Source organism: Dermacentor albipictus, chromosome 10, assembly GCF_038994185.2.
Source record: "Dermacentor albipictus isolate Rhodes 1998 colony chromosome 10, USDA_Dalb.pri_finalv2, whole genome shotgun sequence".
In the NCBI taxonomy this organism is placed as follows: domain Eukaryota; kingdom Metazoa; phylum Arthropoda; class Arachnida; order Ixodida; family Ixodidae; genus Dermacentor; species Dermacentor albipictus.
In genome coordinates this window covers 64,827,912-64,854,621 of record NC_091830.1, presented here as the reverse complement: position 1 = coordinate 64,854,621, position 26,710 = coordinate 64,827,912, and the positions used below count along the sequence as shown (strand labels likewise).

The 26,710-nt window shown below is 46.8% G+C and overlaps 1 protein-coding gene across 3 annotated transcripts in view; it reads right to left on the bottom strand.

Moving 5' to 3' along the window:
* Window positions 1-26,710, bottom strand: part of LOC135904172 (multidrug resistance-associated protein 1-like) — a 116,465-nt gene that overhangs the window by 52,378 nt on the left and 37,377 nt on the right. For 2 of the 3 annotated variants that reach the window (XM_065434784.1, XM_065434785.2), the window contains 7 exons: window positions 21,901-22,067; window positions 8,893-9,072; window positions 7,068-7,193; window positions 5,331-5,468; window positions 4,535-4,672; window positions 2,720-2,781; window positions 369-497 (listed from right to left, as the gene is read on the bottom strand). In XM_065434784.1, the coding sequence (XP_065290856.1) occupies window positions 369-497; window positions 2,720-2,781; window positions 4,535-4,672; window positions 5,331-5,468; window positions 7,068-7,193; window positions 8,893-9,072; window positions 21,901-21,930 (803 nt within the window). In that variant the 5' untranslated portion in view covers window positions 21,931-22,067. The remainder of the gene's footprint in view (window positions 1-368; window positions 498-2,719; window positions 2,782-4,534; window positions 4,673-5,330; window positions 5,469-7,067; window positions 7,194-8,892; window positions 9,073-21,900; window positions 22,068-26,710) is intronic. The other variant, XM_065434786.1, reaches the window with a different exon arrangement.

The window sequence follows — 26,710 nt, the reverse complement described above, 5'->3', positions numbered from 1 at the left end:
TTTTTTAACTTTAGGGCTGCACTGTTTGTGGTATGTAAATAGGAAGATTTCTACTTGTTGGGTTCACTCAGTTTCTTCACATTTAATTGCCACAACACACGTAATTTATGGCACAGAATGTACAAGTACACAAAAGAGCAGGAATCAGCCAGACGCTTCGATGGCTGTGAGCTTAGCGCTGAAGATGTGGGCAAGTCGCCACTCGTTCACCGCTGTATCGCTAGTTTAGGACTCGCACCTTGTGCGTGTCTCATCTCCTGACGAAGCGACAGAGTCATTTAGGTTACGGAGCGCAAGCCGCACACAAGCGTAATCCAAAGCTCGGGTGCGGCTTGCGACCCTTGCCCTAAAACTCTCTAATGTCTCACTTTTTCGGCCGCTTCTCGCCTCGGTAAAAGTGGTCGAAGTTGTTCGCGATCTCCTTGGTAGAGTTGGCTTGGTCCAGGCTCCACATGTCGCTGAGACGCAGAGGTTCCTTGTATCCGCGTAATACCAGCCTGTAATCGGAAGGATAAATTGGCTAGTATCGCTCACTTGACCGGTCCAATGGCCTTTTACATGCAACCCTCAATTTCCTCCAAATTCGAATACGTTGCTAACGGAAAGCACTCTACAAATGCGAATGACGACTGACTGACATCGTATCGCCTTTCTCTCCTTCTGAATTTGATCGCTTTCCGCAAACAGCCATGTTTCGACTGCAACACCTTATCCTTCCTATCCATTTCATTTTTGCTAACGTGCACCATGTTACAGACAGTGGAGATTCGCGTGTCCTTTATTTGATGGTATTAGGTGTAGTGTTCTAGCAGTTATATCATCTCAGTTATCTTTTTCTGGTCTAAGTGAACGTTGAAATGCGCATCACTCTTTTTCCCTCAAAATGTATAACACATGAAACATTAGGCATGAGTGCCCAGAAACACAAGTGGGGCCATGAGACGCCATAATGGCGGGCTCCCAAATATATATATATATATATATATATATATATATATATATATATATATATATATATATATATATATATATATATATATATATATATATATATATATATATATATATATATATATATATATATATATATATAATATATATATATATATATATATACGGCAACAAGGACGTTCCACGTCCGCCGCCAAGGTCTGTGAGTGGTGGTGCTGGCTAACACTCCCAGGGTTCACTAGTAGACATAAATACCCAGGAAAGTGGACGGGGAAACAGCGCCGCGGTAGCTCAATTGGTAGAGCATCGCACGCGAAATGCGAAGATTGTGGGTTCGGTTCCCACCTGCGGCAAGTTGTTTTTCATCCACTTTAATTTCCATTAATTTATCGTTTCTTCATTCCATTTATTAAGCACAACTAATTTCCTCTATGTTGTCCTTGGTGTCAGTGTTTGTTGGCTTCTCATGTATGCCTATATATATGCATATATACATATATATATATATATATATATATATATATATATATATATATATATATATATATATATATGTGTGTGTGTGTGTGTGTGTGTGTGTGTGTGTGTAGTCATACATGAGAAGCCAACAAACACTGACACCAAGGGCAACATAGAGGAAATTAGTTGTGCTTAATATATATATATATATATATATATATATATATATATGTAATTACTCTCTGAGGCTCTGGGTCATTAAGGCCTCATTCTCTCAAACACGAGCTATTTGCACACGGCCCTCCACCAAATCACCGCGCACAGCCGTGGAGAGTCAATCCCAGCAGAATACACCCACTCAATCGCCACTGCATATTTTCCCGGAAACTAAAACGCATGAGTCTGTGCGCCGAAATCCTCGCCAAACGCGCATTCAAGCAGCGACATCCGATGCCATCTTTATCCTTAGTTCTCCTCGCCACACGTCCTTTTCCTGCAGTATGGTGTGGCTGCGTGCCTTTAAGGGAGAAGGTGGGGACATGGTATAGGGGGTACTAGCAAGCCTATGTTGCATTATACCAAGGAGGACGAACTGTCAAACTAGTCGGCGTTTTACACGCGTCAGTGTGAGAACGTGATTGCAATTTTGTGCGCTTTTGTGACAAATGTACCCATCTACAGACCATTCCTGCATACAAATAGTTGACAGGAGCGTTCTTGCGAAGCTGCCCCTTTTATCTGTTTCCATTAGAGAAAGATAAAAAGAGAAAGCTTCTTTTAAACAAAAAAGGGGTTATCCGCAGTGCATTCGTCTGAGTGTTACTCTGTAGAGAGATGGGGGAGGGGGAGAAAATTCCATAGGAGAAGCTTGGCAGAAGAATAAAAAAACAAGTGAAGAGAAAAAGGCGCAGGTCTCGTGACCCTATCGGCAGCACAGGAATTGTCCTAGGTGGTCAAAGCAGGTGAGCCTGTAAATCTTAACTGCTAGTGCGAAAAGAAACCACATTCGTGTTGAGATGAATTGGATGGGTGACACATTACAGGGTAAGCCTACTGAGTCAATCTACAGAGAAAAAAAGAAGTTTCGGGCTTTACACTGTTTCAGTGGGCGAGGCCAGGCACCCAGCATTCGTTACGAATTCAAGGGGCGTTGGCCGAGTTTTTCTACGTTAGTCCCACACTGGTGTATACGTCTGAGTTTGGTCAGCGCCTATGACGCTCAACAGCTATATTATGCTCATTTATCATTCATTCGAATTTATGAACATTCAATGTTTTATGGCGTTACAAATTGGAGTTTGTCACTTACCCATTAAACCACCAGAAGAAAACGTCTGATATGAAGGAGGCCTTTGCTTCGGGAGAAGTTTTCTGTAACATTACAAAGTCGTGAAGCTAATTAGTTATGAACCTTAAAAAGCTATGAACATTATAAGGAGCTCATTAGAACTAAAATTGCTCGGAATTTTGCTCTTGTGAAAATTAGGCGCAGTGCCCTCACGCTCGTCAGGGAAGCGTTCTGTTTCTCTTCATAGTCAATCAGGCAAGTGCATGTCAAAAACAAAAAAAAAGCACATGAGTGGTTCAGCGCGATTGTGAGCTAAGCATTGTACTATATGGTGCAAATCTCACGCCAAGACCTACGCTTCCTCACTTTAAACGCAAATTAACCGTCATGTTTAATTATAGTGGCACAACATCATCCTCAGCCTATTTTATGTCCACTGCAGGGCGAAGACCACTCCCAGCGATTTCCAAATACCCCTGCCTGGCGCTAACTGATCCCGACTTGCGCCTGCAAAGTTCCTCATTTCGTCACCCCACCTAATGTTGTGCCGTCCTCGGCAGCACTTCCCTACCCTTTACCCCGTTCTGAAAGCCTAATGGTCCATCGGTTATCTGCCCTACGCCTTACACAGTCTGGCCACCTACATTTTATTTTCTCTTAATGTCAACTAGAATATCGGATATTCCCCGTTCGCTCTCTGATTCACAACGTCCTCTTCCTGTCTCTTAGCGTTACGCCTCATAGTTTTCGTTCCATCGCTCTTTGCGCGGTCTTTAATTTTTTTTCTCGGGCACCTTTGTTTACCTCCAAGTTTCTACCCCATGTGTTAGTACCGGTAGAATGCCATGAGTGTACACTTTTCTTTTCAACGACAGTGGTAAGCTTCCGGTCAGGATTTCGCCTGACTTCCGCCTGCCGTATGCACTACAAACCATTTTTATTCTTTTGTAAATTCCCTTCTCGGGATAAGGGTTCTCCGTGAGTAATCTACCTAGATAAACAGACTCCTGCCCAGACTGCACAAGCTGACTAGTGACACTGAATTCTTGTTCCCTTGTCAGGCTATTTAACATTAGCTTTTTCCATTTACATATTAATATTCAACCCTACTCTTACACTTTCTCGGTTAAGGTCCTCAATCATTCCTTGCAATTGATCCCCAGTGTTGCTGAACAGGACAATGACACCTGGAAACCGCAGGTTGTTCAGATATTCACCGTTGATCCTTGCTCCTAAGCCTTCGCCGTCTAATAGCCTAAATACTTCTAAGCATGCAGTGAATAGCACTGGAGATATTGGATCTCCTTTCTTGGTAGACAATTTTCTACTTTTCTTGTGGAGAACCAAGGTAGCTGTGCAATCTTCGTAGGTATTTCCGAAGACAGTCACCTGTTCTTCCTGTACTCAGTGATTACGACACAACATAATGCAATGCAAAGAAGCAAAGATAGTTTTGCAATTCTTAAGCATTAAGTGTTTTCTTCACACATGGACAGGAAACTGTACACGAACAGATTACAACGTAGCACTGTGAACAAGCGCAAATAGTGAAAATGCCAGCCCATTCATTTCTTTTTTTTTTACTGATTAAACCATTGCTACCCATTTGCGTACGCTTAAGCCTTACTTCACCGTTGAGTGCTTCAATATTCCTTTAGCAACGTCAATCAAACGTTTCCCATATTTAAGTGCCTATAAGTTGGCAATGCATAGATGGAATGTATTGTGATTGCAGTGTATTGTGATGGAATATTGGGCGGACATTTTGGCCCAATATCTGCATAATTCATACAGTGAGGTCACACAAAGAGACAAGTGTTACAGCGTACGGCTCACCATTTGCGGCCGTATGCTCGCAGACGTGTCGGCGAAGCAGCTGAGTGCAAACTGGCAAGCCACGATGGGAAAGTAGATGACGCTCACTATGAAATCAAACTTGAGATTCTGCATCGCTCTCTGGTCGCCCGGCTGCTGCTTTATGGGGCGAAAGGAAAGGTAAGACAAGGTGCATTAAACAGAACATTGCGCAACATCTGACCCCAGATCCATAACCTTCACTAGAGCGATACCTTCCTGCGTCAGATGCAAGTGGGCTGCGGCGTATTTGCGTATAGGTTTGGTTTCCCCGCAAAAAAGTCAATATTATGCAATGCACTAATTGATTGATTGATTGATTGATTGATTGATTGATTGATTGATTGATTGATTGATTGATTGATTGATTGATTGATTGATTGATTGATTGATTGATTGATTGATTGATTGATTGATTGATTGATTGATTGATTGATTGATTGATTGATTGATATTGCAATAGCGCGCAATATTTCACGTCCTTTAGTGTCATAGTTCAAGGTCAGGCAGTAAGTATTCAGGATGCACTCTGAAAACTGTTTCTTTTTCCTCCCCATCGTGACACCTCAAGAGGTCAAGTCAAGGGGCTCTTCCATTTATTAATGCAAACAGCAGCCTGACAGCAGTAATAGACGTGGAAACATTATGGACAACGTAACGGGAAAACCAGAAAGCCGCGCGACGGACAACCGCCACCCCAACACCCGAATTTCTAGCCCACGACTGACGCTTCATTTCGAGAACCCAAGCACACGCAGAACAAGCACGTGCACCATACCTCACTGAAGACTGCAATCATGATGGACCTGTAGCGCAGGGTAGCCGTCACGGACATCAACAGCCAGAAGATGCACAGGGATGCCGACGTGTAAATGCCAGCACGTCGGCCCCCTAAGATCAAGAAGGCAGTCAGGCCCTGCAGAATAAGATGGGGAGGCGTGGAACCTTCATTGATTATAGCATCGATATCGCTATCAGATTAACGAAATCCAGTGATCGATGGGGCCTTCCGTATACTTTGCCCAAAATGTATATACGGACAATTTCCGTCAATTGCTAGAATCCAAGGTTATTTAACAAATTGAATAACGTGAGTACTACAGGTGGGCTGCCCTGTGCACAGCGTTACTTGTAAAGACGTCATAAGAGCAACAACCTGCCCAATGTTTCAGCAGGCTATTAACTAAGGCTAATAATAGAAACACTCCAAAAATTCTGCCATTTTGTAAGTCTCCTATTGTCACTCTACAATAATATTACTACCCTATGCACATGCTGCTTGCACTGCTGTCCATTTCTGCATGTCTCCTATGATATTTCTGGCGTCTCCGTTCCCGAAACCTGCATTTCTTCCTCCTATGTGCGCTATTTTCTGCAGTGAAATTTAAGATACGAACGTACAGTCTTAACACTTGAACCTGCGGTGTGTTAACCGCATCAACAGGAACCATGTTCCTGCGTTTCCAGCATCCTTTTACTGATTAGTGATCCTGCTTTCAATATCCCTTTGTTTCCCTCTATATAAACTCTTTTTTAAAACTTGCGCCCTTTGGGGCTTATCTTGTCCCACAACAATAACTGTCATCCGCCTTGATTGCGTTTAATTTCACGAAAACTCTGCGCCCGCAAATTTCACGTCGAGAACGTTATGCCATGCTGATAACGGGACGGTTCGTGACCTGAAAGTACCAGGCGTGCAGCGTTAAAGAAAGGAATCGCGGCCAAGATAGATGACGATTATCGTTTTGGGACAAGATGAGCCAAAGGGTGCAAACATTTTACGAATGTGCAATTACACCGACACATCTCCGGCAATGTGAGAGGTTATTCTTAATGCTCAAGCCCATTTCTTCCTCATTCTCACATAACATATCTGGCGTAGTACTTCACTTTATTAGCTCAATGACCTCCTCGTAGGGGTATTACATAAGAGGTGGGAATGCATAAGTCCATAGTTTACGTAGTGCCTAATTGAACACGCAAACAACAACAGGAAAAAAGGGGGAAAGAGATCTACGTGAGCTAAAGTGAAGCTAAAGGGAACCGAACCCACAACCTTCGCATAGAGCATGGAGCGGTAGAGCACCACACACGAAATGCGAAGGTTGTAGGTTCGGTTCCCACCTTGGCAAGTTGTTTTTTTATCCACTTTAAATTCCATTAATTTATCGTTTCTTTATTTCATTTATTAAGCCCAAGTAATTTCGCCTATGTTGTCCTTGGTGTCAGAGTTTGTTGGCTTCTTATGATACGACTAATAAAAATCGGCACCCTCGGTTAACCCCTCTCTTCCAGTTGTTTTATGACGCTTTTGTGCATACCGACTGGGCAAGTTTATTTACCACGTTGAAAAACTTTTGCAACGCCTTTCGGCAGAAAGTAGGCAAGATGGGGAAAAAAGAAACCTTCACGTTCCGTTCGCCTAGAATATTTTTGCCCACCGCCCGCGCTCACGACATTCATCGATCGCGAGCTGGCATGCCACGTGTGAGAGCGATCACGTGCCTATACTTACGAAGGTGACAAGTCGCAGTGACGGCGCCACGTAATCGACTGGATACAGCGAGGCACCCCGGCTGAGCCTGGCAAAGCGGTTGAGGAGCTCGGCGAGGGCAGTGACCACCAGCAGTAGCGAGAAGAACTGCGCGGGGGGAAGAAAAAGCCAGAGCGTCAAGCGATCATCCTTTCAATCAGTTCACGTTTGTTGGGAAAAAACGATAAAGCAGCGTCCAAAAACAAAACTTCAGTGTGCCAGCTTTAAGCAGCGAGTAGTCACCCTTCGACCTTTCGTAACGGCCAGTTCCTGTGTCCCGTTGCTGCAAGACTTGTCACTATGATTACCTTGCACATGTTGCAACCTTATGCGCAGCTCGATGCCAGCTCGGAAAACAGCTTTTGTTGTGAAGCAACAATAAAGCAGCATCCGAAAACAAAACTTCAGTGCGCCAGCTTTAAGCAGCGAGTAGTCACGCTTTGTCCTTTCGTAACGACCAGTTCCTGTGTCCCGTTGTTGCAAGACTTGTCACTATGATTTCCTCGCACATGTTGTAACCATATGCGCATGTCAATTGCAGCTCCGAAAACCGCTTGTGTTGTTACAGGGTCACTCATCAAAACTCGTCGGAAATTTCTGTCGGCCACAGGGTGCTGTTGCATCTGGCCGTTTCAGGAAGCTCTTTAGCGCAACAGCTTTTCAAATGCGTTTAGTGGGAGCTTACCTTATCAAAGAACCCATATGACCAACGTCCAATAATCACTTGTGCACATATGGGAGTCCCATATAAATATCCGTACGTTCCCATACATCATATCAGGTGTGCACACGTTATACTGGAAGAATTTTTTATGTGGGGCCCCCGTACATTCATATGGGATTATTGGACATCGGGTATGTGTTTTACTTTTCTTCTCTTTTTTTTAGTGTTAGCAGAAGCGAATTAAGTGTTACGAGGCGGCGGGGCGATGAAGCGACCCTTCTCGCCTACCTGGGCTTCTCCGAAGCCGATTGGCCACCGCTACGTGTACGTCACGAGCCCAGCCTCCTTTCTTTGTGTTCGCGTAGTTGCTATTGGCTGACTGATCAATGCAGCTGGTACGCGGGTGTGACGGCGCATTCTTCTCGGAGCAGCTCCTCCGAGAAGAAAAGCGGCCTGGCTTTCATTCAAATTTTCAGCTGTTCTCGCGGCACGTGTCGGTGTAATACTTTGCAGACCGGATCGTCACCCCTAGAGTACGCAGTGCCGTCGTTTATTCGAAGCACCCGAACCTGGCGGACGGCCTTTTGCGGTTTGTGGATAAAGGGCGTCGGCAATAGTGTCGCTTTGAGTAGCGTCACTAGTGGCCCAAATAGTGTCGCTTTGAGTACTTCAAATGTAATCCAACGTGAATACCCACCGTGAATGTGGCTTTCCCAAAGAAAACCAACATTACTGCAATGACGCAGCTTTCTCTCCCATATTCTGACTGTTACTCAATTAGTTCATTCACTACGGAATACAGAGCGTTTCATCTTTCGTCCTGAGCTCGACGTTACTTAACAAAAAGACCTTAATAAATGCAATTGAAAGTTCCAAGCATGCGGCTCTGTTTTACCAAATCTGTCTGCCAATAACCGTAACATATAGTTATAAAAGGAATGTAGAGCTACTGAGCTGAATGTAAATTTTATCATGAACCAAATTTATAGGAGAGGAAGTGAGAAGTGAAGGAGTCGCCGTGATAACTTGGCACCATGAAACCAAGATAAAAAAACGTGATACAACCTTGATAGTCCAACATCAAATATTAAGTTAGTTTTTTTACGAAAAGTGCGGCAAGATCTGTCCAATCGACGGGCTTACCAGTTTGGTAATAGTTAGTAGAGTCCAGGGTCGCCTCTTGCGCTTGCTTTTCGCCATGGAGAGGAACTCGAACGGAGCCCACAACCACAGCAGACCGCATGGCACCCACAGCATAACTGTCTCTTGGAAGCATGTCGTCAAATCGGGGTTCGTTTCGCGGTTCCACGAGAGCTCGGGGTCCTGCAATTAAAGCGCGCCGCAATACTATTGAGACGCTCGCTGTGAAACGTGCACTGTTTATGCTACTCGGTCAAAGCCCAACAGCAACAAGATATCCCTCGATCTCAATCTGCTAAAAACGGACCGTAGATGTCGGCAGACCAATTGCGTCAACGCCATAAGACTAAAAAGACACTCAGGTTTCGATGAACAGTCTTCAGGTGGCTTGGTTAGAGTGCCAGCTCCAAGAGCACCTTCTTCTCCGTAGCAGACGACAGGAACCCGTAGTGGAGTGCCGTGCAGCTACAGAATAAGCCAGATATGACGTCAATCCCGGAATCACATGCGCAGCACAGTGACATCTTCATGGTGTAATTCGCCTTCAATATGCGCGGCAGTGTCTGTAGAAGTGCACCCACAAGGGGCAAACGTGTGTGTGAAGCAGTGCGCAGGCACGTCGGTTCAGGTCAAGTCGAGTCCGGGTTCTGCGTCACTTCCGGAAGATTTCTGTGTAGCAACAATGTCGCGGCTGGTACCTATTCCCGAGGTGTTCCGATCAGCCCCTTTGACAGACCAGCCACGGTGCCACGGCGTCCTCATAGGCAATCAGTAAACGATGACGGGAGCTTATCGGGCGGCGCAAATGACGATAGAAACCGGTGAGTGGTGGGGCCAAATAAATTCACGCCTGCTAACAGGTAACGTACTCAAAAAAGACAAATAAGCGAAACGACTTGTTCAAGCAAGAGTATCTCACAGCATGGTGACATTCCCTCACACAATTTCATTTAAATGAACACGTGGTTGGTTACACTGGGTATGCCTGCCCAACCACTAGCATTATGTGTTTAGGTGTTACGCTGCATGTAAGTGGACGCTTTTCACTGTTTACACTTGCCTGATTTAAGCAACGATGAAAGTAGCTTTCCCGTTATGTATTATATACATATACTCATTTATATGGATTCTTCTGTTCACTTGAAAATTTGACCATGCGAAGACATAGTGAATGCGACAAAGCTCTTCGCAAAGTTTGTTTCATACAACCAAAAGAAGGACTGAATGCCAGCGAATCCCAAAAAAAAAAAAACACAGGCAGCTGCGGAATTTTGGAATCAGCTAGCTGAAATCAAAAACACCCAACTCCTCTCATAATAAACGAGGACGGAGCTGGTCAACTCGACACTCTAAACGATTGAAGATTTATGAGGATGCAACTTATTGTCCGGTGTTTACGCTTGCTAAGAAATACAGGTGCTGGTCAGTGGTTGTCACACATTTGAGCCATGTCTACGATAAAAATAATTTGGGGAGGCTGCAACACTTCCGGGGGCTACTGGGAAAACACTAAAGGGAACAACGCATTGGGGAGTGACTACATGGGGGACCACTTTGGGAAACTTAAATGATTCACTTTTGCTTCCCAATCTACTTTCCTAATGTATTGCGTTGCCGAAGTGGATGCTCCTGGATCCATATTGCAACACGCAATGGAGACAAGGCAAGGCACGCGTCCTTTTATATGCAAGTGGCGAGCCCTCTCCCGTGACGTTGGTGTTGGGTTGCTGAGCACGAGGTCGCGGGATCGAATCCCGACCACGGCGGCCGCATTCCTATGGGGGCGAAATGCGAAAACACCCTTGTACTTAGATTTAGGTGCACGTTAAAGAACCCCAGGTGGTCGAAATTTTCGAAGTCCTCCACTACGGCGTGCCTCATAATCAGAAAGTGGTTTTGGCACGTTAAACCCCATAATTTAATTTTTTTTTCTCCCATGACGTGATGAACCGCTAGACGCGCCGCGCCACAGGTGCGCCGAGCTCCTTCCTCCTGTGACGTCAGGAACCACTAGGCGCACCGCGTGAACTAGGCGCTCCTTCGTCTCGTCGATAACACCTGCTTGCGTGAAGCAGAGGTAAAGGCTCTGGATCTCAATGGAAAGCTTCCTCGGAGTGGCCTGTGCACTAATCCATCTACGGGAAAGCGCGTTCCGAATTATTTTTTTCAAACCTCTTAGTTTATTTTACCTGGGATATGTCTACATAACCACCTCCCATACCATTATGACCTTTTTCTGCACTCTACATCGATCTCACACATACTACACTTATATTCTAGCGTTCCTTAGCGGTGGTGGTACATTGATTGTATCACCACCACCGGGCACCTACAAAACGCCCGATGAGCCAAGTAGTGCGTTTGCATTAAAAATGATGATTACGAAAAAAAAAATGATGCAGCACCTTATTGCTTTACAGCGCAGCTCTTAATGGCCCGTTTCTGTGGCGAGTGTCGGCGGCGTAACCGAGTGAACAACGCGGCGGAGACCAATGAGAGCGGCGCCTTCAGTGAAGTGCGCACGGGAAACTGGTTTCATGCGGGCACGCCCAGCCGCTGGATCCGTACTCGTATTTGGTCTCAGCCGGACCGCCAGCTTCGTACTATCGTCTGCTCGCGTCAGCTCTCGCTTACGCTTGTTTGGTTTCCTTGGTTTGGTCTCGTTCGCACTTGTTTCGATTGTAATGGTTTGTGTTTGTTTTTAATCTGATTGTATCCGCGACGCGAATTGCGTAGCGCTTTCTGGAAGCCAATCGGCACCAGCGATTACACTGGAACCCTCGACGAGTCATGTACAAAAGCGGCTTGACCCGCAGATAATATTTTTGACGATTGCCAACTCTGCTACATGTCTCTCTCAAATTATGTGCCTCAATATATTGCGAAAGGAAACACGTACAGAGTTGCGCTCAAATTTCACATTAGGAAGTATCCTAATCACCAGTGATTATACTGATTACATTATCAGAATCAAATTTCCAGACGAAACATCAAAGTGGCTTGTCGCCCTAATTACGCGTGCTCCATAATCGGGAAGGAAATCCTACAGGTGTCCTTGAAAACACAAATATACGTGCAGTGCTTTCCACTAGTACTAACCTCTGGGCCTGAAACTTTCTCGGGCATTGCTCATGAATGTCAATTGTGAAATCAGTGCACTTGGGGTCATATTTTTGAGGACGTAAACATAGAAACTCGTACGAAGCACGCTATTCCTGATAAAGGTATGTGACGTCGCTATCGATTGGTTTCAGCTCCGCTATTGCAGCACGTACTGTGAAACCAATAACTATACGTAGCAAAACTAGCTAACATCACACTGCTCTCTGCCGCACTTTGCCGTACAATGCGCGCTTCTTCGTGTAATCCAGCTAATGCGACAGAATTGCACTATTTGACAAAGGTGATTTTGAAGCAGTTTCGATCCTTAGAAGGTATTAAATTCCGAGCTTTTACATGCCGATACCGCAATGAGATTGTGAGTCACGCCTAGGGAGGCGGAGAGGGGGGGGGGTATTTTAATTACCTGGCGTTCTTTTGCGTGCACCGGAACCCAAGCGCACTACACAAGCGTTTTTTGTATTTCGCTCCCTTCTAAACGGGATCAAACTCGCTACATCGATCTCAGCAGTGCGACACCATGGCCACTGGGCTAACGATGGTTACAGACCGCATTTCCTTTCTCCTCTTCCCCTTGAACCCCTTGGCCCCTCCGGCAAAAGCATGTTCTTACGCTTCACAATTCGTAGGAGGAAGTCGCAGCCAATCGTGAAATTGAACCTGTCATTAACGCAGATGGCCTGTCAATGACGAACTACTCGTACGAAGTAAACAAAAGTTCCGTGAATTTGCCCGGCGTCTTTCAAAAAAAGCCCAACCATCCCGCAAGTTATCGTCCCAGAAATAAATATCTGTTGTCAAACTGCGCTCGTGTTCCCAGCTTTTTTGACGCCGTTCCCAAACAGTCACATAACATATAATACGTTGAGGATGAGTGGCCTCCTACGGTGAAACCCGCAGATTCATGGCACACATCCGGCACTGGCCTCGCTTCTCAATAAAGCGTCGTTCCTGCGTTACGTGACCCGTGTGGCGCTGCCTCAGAGTGCTCTGAAGTAGCCATTCGATGATTTCGCAATCACTATCCCACAATCAGCGCACAGGCGTCGGGGTCGACAGTCGGCAAACCGTCCTTCCCATCGACGATGAAGTGCCCTAGAGCCTGGCTAGCGAACATCGGGCGCCTTTGAGATAAGAAGCCTGCAATCGAAAACGAACGCACTTGATCGCAACTATGTCCTCAGATGATCGCTACGATCAATAGAGTGATCAGTGCCAACAAGGGGTAAAGCCAAGCACGCACTTCCGATTGTCAAGTTTCTCCATTGATCGCCTAGGCAGTAAACACCCACTTTCATCTATGCTTCCTAAAAGATGTACTTCAATCTGTGCTACCTAAGCGTCCCCATACACTTAAGGAGTGGCTAACTTCCCCCACATCATCTATTGTGACCGCGTTAGCAGAGCTTACCAAGGCATCTGGGCTAACCTTAATTAATGTTTTCTCTCTCTCTCTCTCTCTCTCTACAATGATTATTCCGTATTTGGTTGCGCAGAAAGCAGCGCTCGGCATACAAATCGCAAGTATAGAAATGCGTAAACAGTACATCACATGTTCTCTCAATAGTCCACCGTACAAAAAGAGTCTATTGAAATTTGATATATGATATGGTTACGACAATAAAATTTAGTGAAAGAAATTAGGTTTGCAGGCGAATTCCTGCTCAAATAACCCATTTGAAACTCGTCAAGGACGCCTGCAATCGCTCGAGCGCCTACTGCATGCGATAAATGGGACAACCTTATATTATAAAGGAATATAAAGAGAAATATTCGGTTGAGCTGTCTCGGTAACTTACACCCCAGCAATAGCCACGCGGGTGCTTTTACCCCGGAAGGAGCTTTGGCAAGCCAGGAAAAGCGCAAGAGCGAAAGGTGTCTGGCGAAACTTATCTTAATTTCCCGCGCAATCTCGTTGTAGCGTCATGAATTTCGACCACCTCGCCTCACGCAAAGCGAAACGCTTACCCATTAAAGCCCACTACATCACATTTCGAAGGCTACACCTAGCATGTTTCAAGAACTCACACAAAAAATATATATAGTTTTAAGTTCGTGACGCCATCGCTGACGTACTGGCCTTTAGGTTTCACTGTAATATTCAAGATACGGAATGTTGTGCGTCATTGTAACTGTAAGTAATAAAACGATATTGTTAAATAAACCAATATGTAGCTTTGAAAAAACAATATTTTACTATACTAAGCGTATTCGGGGCTTAGTATATGGCCCCGTCCCCTTCATAGTAAAGGTGTCCCTTGATTTCAGCGCAACCTAAAACTCCTGGATATTCTCAAAGTAGAGACAACTGCCGGCAACACCTCTGTATTTGTGCCGTGTGAAAAAAAAAAATATTTGCACGAGTGATACGAGACGCGTTACATTAAGTGGTCGAGCTGCACTTCTAACGCCGCTCGCTCCTTTTCCCTCCACGCGAACAAACGGAGGAGACACAGGACACTGCATGCACAATCGGTTACCATCCCATCAGCATCTAGCGTGTGCATAATGAAACCTACAGTCACGCCAAAGTCACATCACGTCAAAGGACACGTCTAAGACTAAGCGCCGGTTTAGCAACAGAGAACTAGGCGCGCGAGGCCAGTGCCTTCTATCGGCTACTGCTGGCGCAATCTAGGGGACGCGCTGAAGTTATCTTCCAATCGCGTAACGCGGCGGCGAGATCAGAGCCTTCCGCTACTCTTAGAATATCCAGGGGCCTTAGCGCAACCGGTACCCCGTCGTACTTGTCGCTGAAGAATGTGGGTGACTGCAACTTAAGTAGTCTTTTCCTTTGAATCCATAGCACTGGAGCGAGCATTCACCTGAACGAAGAGAGCCCTCGTACGCCCGAATATTCCTTTCTTTAGAATGGCGTGAGCTCATGTATAGGTACATGCCGCCACCCGATAAGCATGCCGGGCAAGACTGGCCGCTAAATTTAGCGATGTGAGCATAAAAAAATGGCGGTACGCCAACAGTCCATTCGGATTCGAGACGAACGGTGAACCAAAGCATGACCCAGACATGCCGCGTTGACCACGATTTTCGGAGCGGCGCGTGTAGTCACGATTCTCAATAATCTTCGAACCCAGCAACAACAACAAAAATACACCGTGCATGTAAGCTGCACACTTGATATGTTTACCGTATCGTTTAACAGACTTTGTCTCATTTTATGGCACGAAGAAAAAGTGGTGAGAGGGCACTCCATGTTCTTCGCGTGAGATGGCGGCACCTTGGTGTGAGATGGGAGCACGACATGTATTCCCCTTGGCGGTGGGCAGAAGTGCAAACAACTTGTTGCATAGTGCGGCGATATAACTCGTTGCAAAGTAAAAATCAAGCAAAGCACAGTACGAAATAGCCAGCAGCTTTGAACTCTAATTGCTTGTCCAGCTGTTTCTGTTCATGTCGTGGTTGGTCCAGTTTTTCCATGGTATCATTTCTTTCCCTGTCCAATTTGTACAATATTCGTGTTGCTTTGTAACAATTTATGCTCCTGTAGACGATGCAACAAGTTACCTGTGTCTCCAACAACACCTGCGGGATCGTTTGGACCACACTTCGTCTAAATAAATAAAAGAAAGAAAAAAGTAAATGCTTTTTTTGGCCAGCCTGCTTTGCAGTCGCACCAAATACTTTGAGAGCAAAGAATGCAGAATAAATATTCAATAAGCGGTGTACAGTCAACGAATTCCGCGAGAGCACAGGTGTAATCTATGCATTCTGTATCCACTAAAGTGTAGCCTAAATTTACCGGCTGGCAGCAAACTTTGGAAACTAATGGCTGCGCACTGAGTGATAGAACAGAAAATGTTAGGCTTAACAGAAGGGTTACTGTTATTTAGAGATGTGCGAATAGGAAATTTTGATACCTAATTGAATAGTTCCAAAAGCGAGTCAAATAAAAAATCGAATCTATTTAGAACAAGGTACCAATATGCCGTTTTCACCATTATTTTAAGACTATGCTCGCATATTATTATTCAGGAGTTGGAAAGTTTGTCATTACATTATATTTCATGAAGCGCTGCTAAAAAAATTGCAGTTTCGTTGGAACTGCGAAGCACCGATTGCGATAGCAAATTAGCAGAGAGCCATACGAAGTAAGGATGGCACTTTTACCGACTGTATCAACTTGTAAACATTAGCTTGTTACGTCGATTAACAAACAGGCTGTAGGCGCGCACGGTAAATATGAACACGCCACACTCGATTACCGCGAACACTAGCTGTCGGAACAGTGGCGCGAGGAAACAAGAGCGACGGTAGCAGCGAGTGAAGTGACCTTCATGCTGTCTATCGCCTCAACGCAAACTGAGCGCCGAGAACACACAAGCACGCGCAAAGCTAAGAGCCGCCGACGCGCCAAGTTTTTACCCCCAACGCAGATGGCTCTGAAAATACAGCCGCCACATACGCAGTTGCAGCCGGAGTAGAACGCCACCCCCTGCGCTCCATCCCTTGCCCCCGGTGCCTCGCAACGTTGGGTGCCTCGCGCGCGGAGGAAAGCGGCGCGCTTCCTCCCCGCACTCCTCCCTTTCGCGCGAGCGAGACTGACCCGCGACCGTCGGCTGACAACGAACGCTTTCTCGCATACGTACAGAATGGGGCGCGCCGCGACGGTGTTATCGACCTTAGACTTTATATCGAACAACGCGGAGACGGCAGACGTGCAGCTGGAGTTCGATATAATTGCAATGATAAAAGCACAAACACATAATTGGGAACACTCACGGCAATATAGCTAAGAGACCATGGCACTGCGCTGCGTTGCCCAGGATCGTAGGCTCGATCTCGTCCATGGAGTCCGCATTACGATGGAGGCGGAATGCAAAATCACGTGTACCGTGCATTGGATACTCATTAAAGGACCCCAGATGGGGGAAAAATTTTGTCGTAATGGGGGCCGGGCATTACGGTGTGCCACATTATCCGATCGTTACTGTTTGAACGTGAAAGCCCAGAATATAATTTATTTGTGTTTTTCTGCCCTCGGTCAAGAGTTAGTCACAGCAAAGGCCAGCCGGGCTTCATGCAGCAATGCTTTATCACAGCAAATGTGCAAATTCGGTGACAAAGGGGCGGGGGGGGGGGATTTGTCTACGTCTTAAACGCTCTCCATTTCACACGCTAGCGAAAGGCTGCGTCGAGGGTTTTATGTGCAGACCTCGTCATGCACGAATGCTTTCAAGGCCATCACTCGCTTAACAGGCCTGTTGCGCTGCTGAGCTCGAGGTCGTGGGTCTGATCCAAGCCATGGCGGCTATCATCATCATCATCAGCCTGGTTACGCCCACTGCAGGGCAAAGGCCTCTCCCATACTTCTCGAACAACCCCGGTCAAGTACTAATTGTGGCAATGCCGTCCCTGCAAACTTCTTAACCTCATCCGCCCACCTAACTTTCTGCCGCCCCCTGCTACGCTTCCCTTCCCTTGGAATCCAGTCCGTAAGGCTTAATGACCATCGGTTATCTTCCCACCTCATTAAATGTCCTTCCCATGCCCATTTCTTTTTCTTGATTTCAACTAAGATGTCATTAACTCGCGTTTGTTCCCTCACCCAATCTGCTCTTTTCTTATCCCTTAACGTTACACCTATCATTCTTCTTTCCATAGCTCGTTGCGTCGTCCTCAATTTGAGTAGCACCCATTTCGTAAGCCTCCAGGTTTCTGCCCCGTAGGTGAGTACTGGCGGCTTTAGATGAAGGCGAAATGCAACAACGACCGGGAACTAACATTTCTACAGGTTCAAGAACAGGGTGGTCACAATCTCGCACGCGCAAGGGAGACAAGCGGGAAGGAACCACGCCGTGTTCCGTCGCACGCATGGCAGCGAGGGGAGCGGTGGGAGAGGGCGTTCTAACCTGCCGACTACTGCGAGTGGCGGGGCCGCGCGGACCCTATCTTGAAAGCGATCTGCGAGAAGTAAAACTCTGGGTGCGCGACGGCTCATAGCTTCTGGTGCGCTGTGTTTTCGGCGCTTACTTCACGTTTAAGCGAGACGTAGCACGAAGGTCAACTCCCTCACTGCTGCTGCCGCGCTTCCTCGCTCCAGCGTATTGACAGCGAGCGTCCTCGGTCATCGAGTAAGATGTGCTCATGTTTGCTTATACGCGCGTGTCACCATGCTTCTTGATTTAGCTAGTAAAAGAATGTTTGCAAGTCTATACGGTCGATAAAACTGCTATCATTACTTTGTATAGCAGTTTACTAATTTGCTGTTGTAATCAATGCTTTGGTTTTGGTGAAACTGACGTTTTTAACAAAACTGTGTTTAGCGCGTCTGGTACGGGTAAACTTGAGTTCTCAGTACGAGTCAACATCAAATGCACACAGCGAGATGCGATCCAGGCGAGATGCACGATCAGACGCCATCCCGAGTCTCGATGGACATGGTGGCGCCAGCTCATTAAGGCACCAGCAAACGCTGCCTTTAACATGCTACAAGTTTTACAAATAACCATAGGTTCTTTCGGAAAAGCATATGGAACGAACTGTACACACTGTTCGTACGTATGGGCTACGGGAAAATGCTTATCTTTTAATATAGTATGAGCATTGTTAGCATTACACAAAATTGTAGCCTATGTAGAAAAAAATTGCTCTGCCGAAAATGACAACTTTTATCTTGGCTGCGACGTTGCGGTTGACACTTTTTCGCTCCGCTTACTTTAGAGCGCAGCCCTCAAGCGCCCGTTCCTGCGTTAAGCATCGGCCTGCCTCGTCGTCGTCGGCGTAACCGAGCGAACGATGAAAGAGTGAACGCAGAGTGCAGCGGGGGATGAAACGCCAAGTGAGCGCGAGAAGAAAAGCGGAGGAGGCTACAGGGAAAGCATGAGGTGAAGAGTGATGGAGGATGGTACAGTGAAAGGAAGGAAGGAATGATGGAATGAAGGAAGGAAGGAAGGAAGGAAGGAAGGAAGGAAGGAAGGAAGGAAGGAAGGAAGGAAGGAAGGAAGGAAGGAAGGAAGGAAGGAAGGAAGGAAGGAAAGAAAAGCGTGATAAGGAAAGCGTAGTGGCGCTCTGTGGCGACGATGGCTATAAGATGGCGCCCGAGTAGCGCGCGTCGTCTGCATGGAAACATGCAGACGACGCATGATCGGAGGTTGTTTGCGGTGGCTGCTGTAAATCGCGCATGCGTCAACCACACGCTGTCTTTCGCGATCTCCCGATTAGCCTGGCAGCCGCGCCACACTTCGCTCCATTTGCAACGTGCCGCGCGGTACAGATTGTCCGCGCAGGCCAATGTATCGCGAAATGAAGACACGTAAAGTGCTGTGCTCAAATTTTGCTTTAGGGAGTATCGTAACCGCAAGCCTGAAGTAAAACGTGAAGACATTCGATTTGTGTGCTTTATTATTTCTCTGAACTTTAATTCGTCCCTTCAAGCAACACATTACACAAATAACAGATGTTGGCTTGAATAATTCTCGAAATCACGTGTCACCACGACCGACGTCACAGTGCAAACACGTGTACGTAAGCGCACTAGCACGTCTACGTCATCCTCTGGCTTGAAGCGCGGCGGCCGCGAGGAAAAGAGAAAACAGCATTCGGTTTCAAATGTCAGGTCTTTCCGCGGCGCGTAGCGATGTAATATTTTGCAGACACGATCGCTATCGCGCAATGTATGCTCTGCGCTTGTCAGCTCAACATGACCAGACCTGGTGACGGGCCCTTTAAGAAGAATCTTTAGATCGGGGGCTCCCACCTAAATATATGAGAAATGTGAAATCATATTTTTTTTTCTCGGCAACCACTGCACCAAATTTATTAAGGTTTGTTGCATCTAAAAGAAAACGTTCGTCCAGTGACTAGTGGAGGCGGCTGTTTGACTTAGGCCGCCAATTGAAAAATTTAATGAATTATTGAAAACTGCAAATTTTCACCATACGAAACTATGAATATTACAAATTTGTAACTCAGTTATCAAAATGACATTGCATTTCTGTAAATTGCATCTAATAGTACATTTAAAGCGGACAAAATTGATGTATTGTACACGGCTCTCTAGTACGCCACTAATATGTGAGTAGGACTGGTGCGAAACCCTTCTAATTATTGTAACAGATTCACTTAATATATACATTCATATGTCAGATTTGTCCACTTTGGATATTCTAAAAGATGCTGTTAACCGAATTGCTATAGCTGTTCTTAATGCAGCGTTACGGATTTGTAAACTTCGTCCGTCTGTATTTTTTTTAGGAATCTAACCTCACGGGCGATGCGGAGTGTCGAACCCACGTGGTCTACGAATAAGCCCTGCAGTGTACGTGCAACGGAATTTCGTGGCCAAAACTGGCAGCAGTGAACCCTTCGACAAAATCACTTTTCGTTTCGGTTTGGTCCGCATAACTTGTGCGTGTGGGGTGCGCAGCATTTTATAAATACGCCCTTTTTTCGTAGGCCACAATATATATATTTTAAAAACGAGTGAGCATTTCTGTCCTCACACGACGAGAAAATCGTCCCACCATCCGCACCGCAGCAGAGGTGCGGACGGTGGGACGATATATATATATATATATATATATATATAAAACCTTTGCGTTGCCTCTCGCTTCAACGCCGCCGAAGCGGCGAGAACACAACACTCACGGAGCCCTCAGCTCCCGCCTCACTCTGCCACTTTCGCAGAACCTCTTTCAAGATACGGGCGCCCGCATCGCTCTTCAACGCTAAGTAAGAGGTGAGAACACGGCGTGCGAAGCTATGGGCGGGGTCGGGACTCTTTGTTGGCATCGCAGATCGCTTTCAAGGTGCACAGCCCGCTTGATGGCGCCGTACGAAGCCGCCATCTGAGTACGTTTGGTCGCGGTTGGTTCGACGCGGATGGATAAGGAGCTAAACAGTGATAACGGCTCATAATGATCAGAACGTCCGTCATCCGCGCCCCTAGCCAACACCATCTAGATAGCACAAGGCCTGTTTACTCCGATCCATGACGTCACACTACCTGGCCCCAAATTTCAATTTACAAGGCTGGCGCGATGAAAGCGGTGACGTCGAAATCACTGTTGCCTGGTCGGGAGCGTCTTGCGTCATCAAGGCTCCTTGCGCTGCCATCGGCACCAATTCGTGTCGCCACTGCGCTATCGTTAGGACTGCCCTAGTCAAGTTAGTTTCGTAACATTGATAACGACAGCGGTCTGAGGGGAGATGAGCAAATGGCACAGTGCTTACGCACACTTAGACGACTCCCAGAGGAGTTTCTGCGTGAATATTTTTCTTTAACTACAGTTGTATGAGTTAGGAGGCAAACCATGCAGCGAACCTAGCTCCCGCTTTCCTGCGCTACCCACCAGCATATAACTTTCAATGTGCGGTGCCCAAGAAACAAAGTGCACTGTGCACCAGTATTCGACGTTCCATGTGGGGTGCCCCAGAAACAAAAAGAATGCAGAAACTCCACCGCGGTTGTCTAAGTATGTGTCAGCACAGCTTGAAATTTCGGTTGAGCTATCCGACATTTCAGGTTGGCCCACCCGCAAACTTCAAGTTGGCCCACCCCCAAATGTCAGTTAGCCAACCTCGAAACTTCAAGTTGACCCAATCCCCGAATTTCTGATTGACCCGACCCCCGAATTTCACTTAGCCTACCCCTGCTGCAAGCTTCCCCATGCATTTTCAAAAGAGCATTATGTATCTCTACAGGTATGCTCTTTTAATTTGTTTTTGTTTAAATTGTTACTTATCGCGTATAAAGCTACCAATCATCTACATTTACACTAGTATGACGATTAAATTAATAACTTTGCAAATTGCGCATTTTTTTTTCTGCAGATACAAGGCATTACACTTTTCGTGAAGACGGGGCTGGGTACTCGCCAAAGAACGCCGACGCATTAAAATAAAAGATGCCAAATCTCTTTTCCCACTCACCCAAAATGCAGAGCCGCAGAAGGACTGCATGGCCGACTCTGGCAAAGGGTGCCTTCTCGACGCTCAGGGTCGCGGGTTCCACCAAAAGCGGCGCCACATATTTCGATATCCGCTCCGCTGCGTCGTCCTTCCTTCGAAGACGGTCGCCGGCCGGGCTTTTGCCGATCCTGTCGGTAGGACCAAAGTGATCGGGCTCGGATTCTCGGATAAGAGCTATCACCAGGTAGGTACACAACACGAGTACGCTACCGGCGGCCCCTTTAACTTGTCTGCTTTCCTTGTGTGTTTGTGTGCGCGTGTGTGTGTGTGTGAGTGTGTGTGTGTGTCTGTGTGCGTGTGTGTGTGTGAGTGTGTGTGTGCGTGTGTGTGTGTGTGTGTGTGTGTGTGTCCGTGCGTGCGTGCGTGCGTGCGTGCGTGCGCGTGCGTGCGTGCGTGCGTGCGTGCGCGTGCGTGCGTGCGTGCGTGTGTGTGTGCGTGCGTGTGTGTGTGTGTGTGTGTGTGTGTGTGTGTGTGTGTGTGTGTGTGTGTGTGTGTGTGTGTGTGTGTGTGTGCGCGCGCGTCTGTGCGTAACTGCACGCAGTGAGCGTCTGTGTTTCTCAATGCGTGTGTGCCGGAGGAGCACTTTAGAGGTAGACAGGTATACTACGCGTGTGGGGCAACGTCACGTGATGAAAGCGTCGCGGACGCCGTCAGGCGCCCTGCTTTCGCCCGTTCATCCGCTCACTGCGCTACTCGCAGCGTTAACACATCGTCAGAGAAAGCAGGTGCACAGTGCAGGTAGCAAATATATATAGAAAACAGCCCGTGCTATCCTGTGTCGGTTTACCCCTCCGAATAAACAGGAGACGAGCGAGATAAGGCGCGTACACGAAGGAAGGAACTGGACAGGGCGAGTGACGTGCTTACAAGGTAAGTAACCGGCATGTCCGTCGCTGGACTCGCAGCCAGTTTGTAAGTCCAGTGCTCGTCCTGTCCACTTCGTTCCATGCGTACGCGTCTTTTTTCGCTCTTATCATGTTTGTTCAGATGTACGTAGCTGCTCAGTCATCAAAAATATGAAAAGTTCCGGTTGTACCTATTTGTAATCAACGAAAGCATTACATAATATTTAGAACGTGCCTTGAGCACTCCTCAGGAAAGCCGAACGATATCTTTCGTTCACGTGATTATGGTTCTCGTGGCCCGAGGTTTGCTACATCTAAATGTATGGCAACTTAGTTCTCCCGAAGAACGCAAAGCTTACAAAACAGAATGTCCACTATCCAATGAAGACCGTTCCATGACTCTTACTCAGTACCATACCCGCTGAGGAAAACTCAAATGTAGACTGCGATTTCATGACAAACTGAAAATTCAAACAAGTCAAGAATTTGCTGTGCAAGAAGATTAACTCGGCTTGTTCCACATTTTTTTTTAAAGCCGAGTTGTCTATCCTTTAATGTAGGCTAGTCAAACATAACATCAACATTATGATAATGCGTAATGTATACAAGGACGAAAAGTGGTGAGCTAGACAAAACTTCCCTTCTTCGGGCCTTCACACAAGCGTCATTTCCATTATGATATTCCTGCTGCAAGGCTAACGCTCTTTGCTTTCCATATATTCCATGAATGAGCAACAGCATCATGATTTTATTTTGCAGTGCGCAAATTCTCAAAGCAAAGGGAGCCAAGAGAAGAAAGACCTGAGCGCTAATTCGAAACTCATGGTAACTCAAAGTTCAGCTTTTTTTATACGATGTAGTAATCTATTACAAGAGAAAACAAGGAATCATTCTTTCGCAAACCCACAAGATGCGCGTCTATCACCTCTCACGAGGCCTTTCATGAAATTCACTTGTCACGCTCAAAAGAACATCAATTTTTAGATAGAGTTACACGGAAAGGCTACACTGACACTTTGGAATTTCTGCGGCGAGCGTTGTCATCAGCCTTCCATAAACACTCTGTTCAAAATAGTGATTACAACGTTCATGCAAAATCGCACACTCATGAAAGAAACAGGAGTGCTAATCGACACATTCGATGCAACCAGTAAAGGTAATGCTATGTTCACACTACGGTCGTAACGCGCGTAACAGCTCTTTTGGCGTATCGAACGTAACGGCTGTAAAAAACGTTACGGCAGTTAAGGCGGCACCTTTGTTCACATTTACTGCTGCTTAAATTACGGCTTTTACAACAGGCCAATCAAATTTGGAGCTGCAGAATCGACGTCACCAGCGGTCCAATATGGCTCCTGCCAACATGCGAGCGCTGGCCGAGATCGAAGAAATTCACGCTCAAAACAAACTTATAGTCATGTATTCAATCGCCCAAAGACGACGAAGGCGACGCAGAAGGGTTTGGGTGCGGCAAGTATTTCTCGACAGGGCCGTGGACGGCGATTTTCACAACCTTTTCGCCAAGCTCCGAGTTGGTGACGCTGCGATGTTTCATAACATCATGCGCATGTCACCCCAGCAGTTCCGCTTCCTTGAAAACCTAATGAGACCACTCATCGAAGTTCGGAGCTCGCATCTGCGGCCATCGATTTCCTCGGCGGATAAACCAGATGAACTGAAAACAGTCTCGCAAGGCGCACTGCAAAAAATTTCACGAACGCAGCCAATCGTGCGCACGGAATGGCGGAATGGCACTTCCCGCGCCCGGAGCTGTCTGCAGACGGGAGGACGGAAGTGTCGTCACCGGTTGTTGAAAGCCGAAAGCTTATCGGTCATTGGCTGTGTCGCAACGGTCGTAACATAACAGTCGTAAATGTTGCCGACCCTTTAACACTCTCACCCACGATTTTTGCGAGAATTGCGCACGTTGGTACCTTTACGTTCGCAGTCTGAACTAGACGCATACGCTTGTTGCGCTTCCGCTTACGTATGTTACGAAAAATCGGCACCTTACGAACGTAGTCTGAACATAGCATAACTCGAAAACGACCATGCAACCAGTAAACGTAGCTCGAAAAAAAAGGCTGCTTAAAAAAAGCCTGCTTGACACCGATCACCGACCCTGGACTAACCGTATAACGCTATGCGTAACCGTAGAAAGCGTATGAATAGGATGAGCATGGGAACTAAAAACTGAGCCAGCTGGTATTGGATCGATTTCATAACATTGCGCACACAGACAACATGGGGGACACACACAGAGCCAAGAGGTACAATTCACGAATCGATAAGAGCGCGAACTCTCGCGAGGCATTTTGATTAAAACGTACAACACTCTACGGAAAACATATCTTACAACGAGGGAAAAAAATTCACCGATGATTACGGTACTCCCTAATGGGAAATTTGAGCGCAGCTGTATACGCGCTTTCATTTCGCGATATATTGGCTGGCGCGGACAATCTGTCTCGTGCTGCACGTTTCAAACGGAGAGAGGTGTGGCGCGACGGCCCCACTAATCGGGTGATGGCGAAAGGAAGCGCGTGGGTGATGCGGGACCGCGATTCACAGCGGCCGCCGCAGATGACGTCTGCTCATGGAGCGCTTTGTTTCCGTACAGACGACGCGCGCGACTCTGGCGCCATCTCGTAACAGTCGCCGCTAAGTCACTCGCGGGCAGCAGTGACTTAGCGAGAAGTGACTTATTTTGAATTCCAATGGTAGATCGCGAGCGCTCGGCCGGATCACGAACGGAGCGCGCCACTCCGACTGAGATCGCTCGCATCTGCTCGCACCATATCTGCGAAGGGAATGCGTGCGCTCCCGCGGGGGCACTTAGTACAGGCAAATCAAGTGAGAGGGCGCTAGAATAGAGAGAGGAACAAGCGCTTGGAAGTGCAACTCCCCACCCCATTTCACTGTCCGTCTCAGAAGAATCATCACTCGGCTTGGAAATCGTACTGTCTGAGTCGGAGCTGTCTAGCAGCGCGAACAAAATCGCACGGCGCGAAGCGGCGTCCACGTTTCCCCATGTCCATAGCTGCCCGCGACCGGAAACAGGCGACCGTGACAGGAAGCAGAGTCGGGTAAAGGAAATACGTCACGAGGACTTCCGGTCAAATCTGCCGATTTCGGCGGAGCAAATATTTTTGCTCCACGGAGCAATCCGGGATCAGCGGCTGGTCCCAATCTGCCATTGGAACACACAGCTCACGCTCCCATTCAGCCATTGGAATAGGATCGCTCCATACAGAGCAGAAAAACTTGATCTGGATCTGTCAACATTAGTGAGAAGTACGCCTTTCTTCTCACGCTTTCGCCCCCATGCCGTCCTCCGTTTTCAGTCTCATGGTTCCGCTGCACCCCCCTCCTCGCGCTTTTCGCTCTCGCCCTTTTTTTTTATCTGTCGCTGCGCTCCGCGTTCGCTCTCATCTTTCACTGTGCTCGTTCGCTCCGTTTCGAAATTTCGATGCAAAATTTCGAAATTCGATAAACCCGTCTGCCCACGCGTTGAGCGCATAATAAATAACCCCAGGTGGTCAAAATTCTTCTGTAGTAAGCACTACGGCGTGCCTCACAATCAGATCGTGGTTTTGGCCCATGATATCCCACAATTAAATTAATTATAGTGCATTGTAATGACTGAAACTTGCTAACGCTGTCGATATACTTGCATGTGAAGATGGACGGTGCGAACGGCTGTTCATTGTTCGAAAAGTATTTGATATTCGATTCATCTCACTCAAGACATTATGCGATTCCTTCTCGAAATTCACTCTTCGCACACTCCTGCCTGTTTTCATCAGTGCTAGGAGATGCGCGAAGAGATGTTTTGCAATAATTTTTTTGTGCGGCCTATATAAAAAGGCCAGCAAAGAGAATTTCTGCTCGCGTTTCGCGCATTCCTACAAAAAGAAGACGAAAAG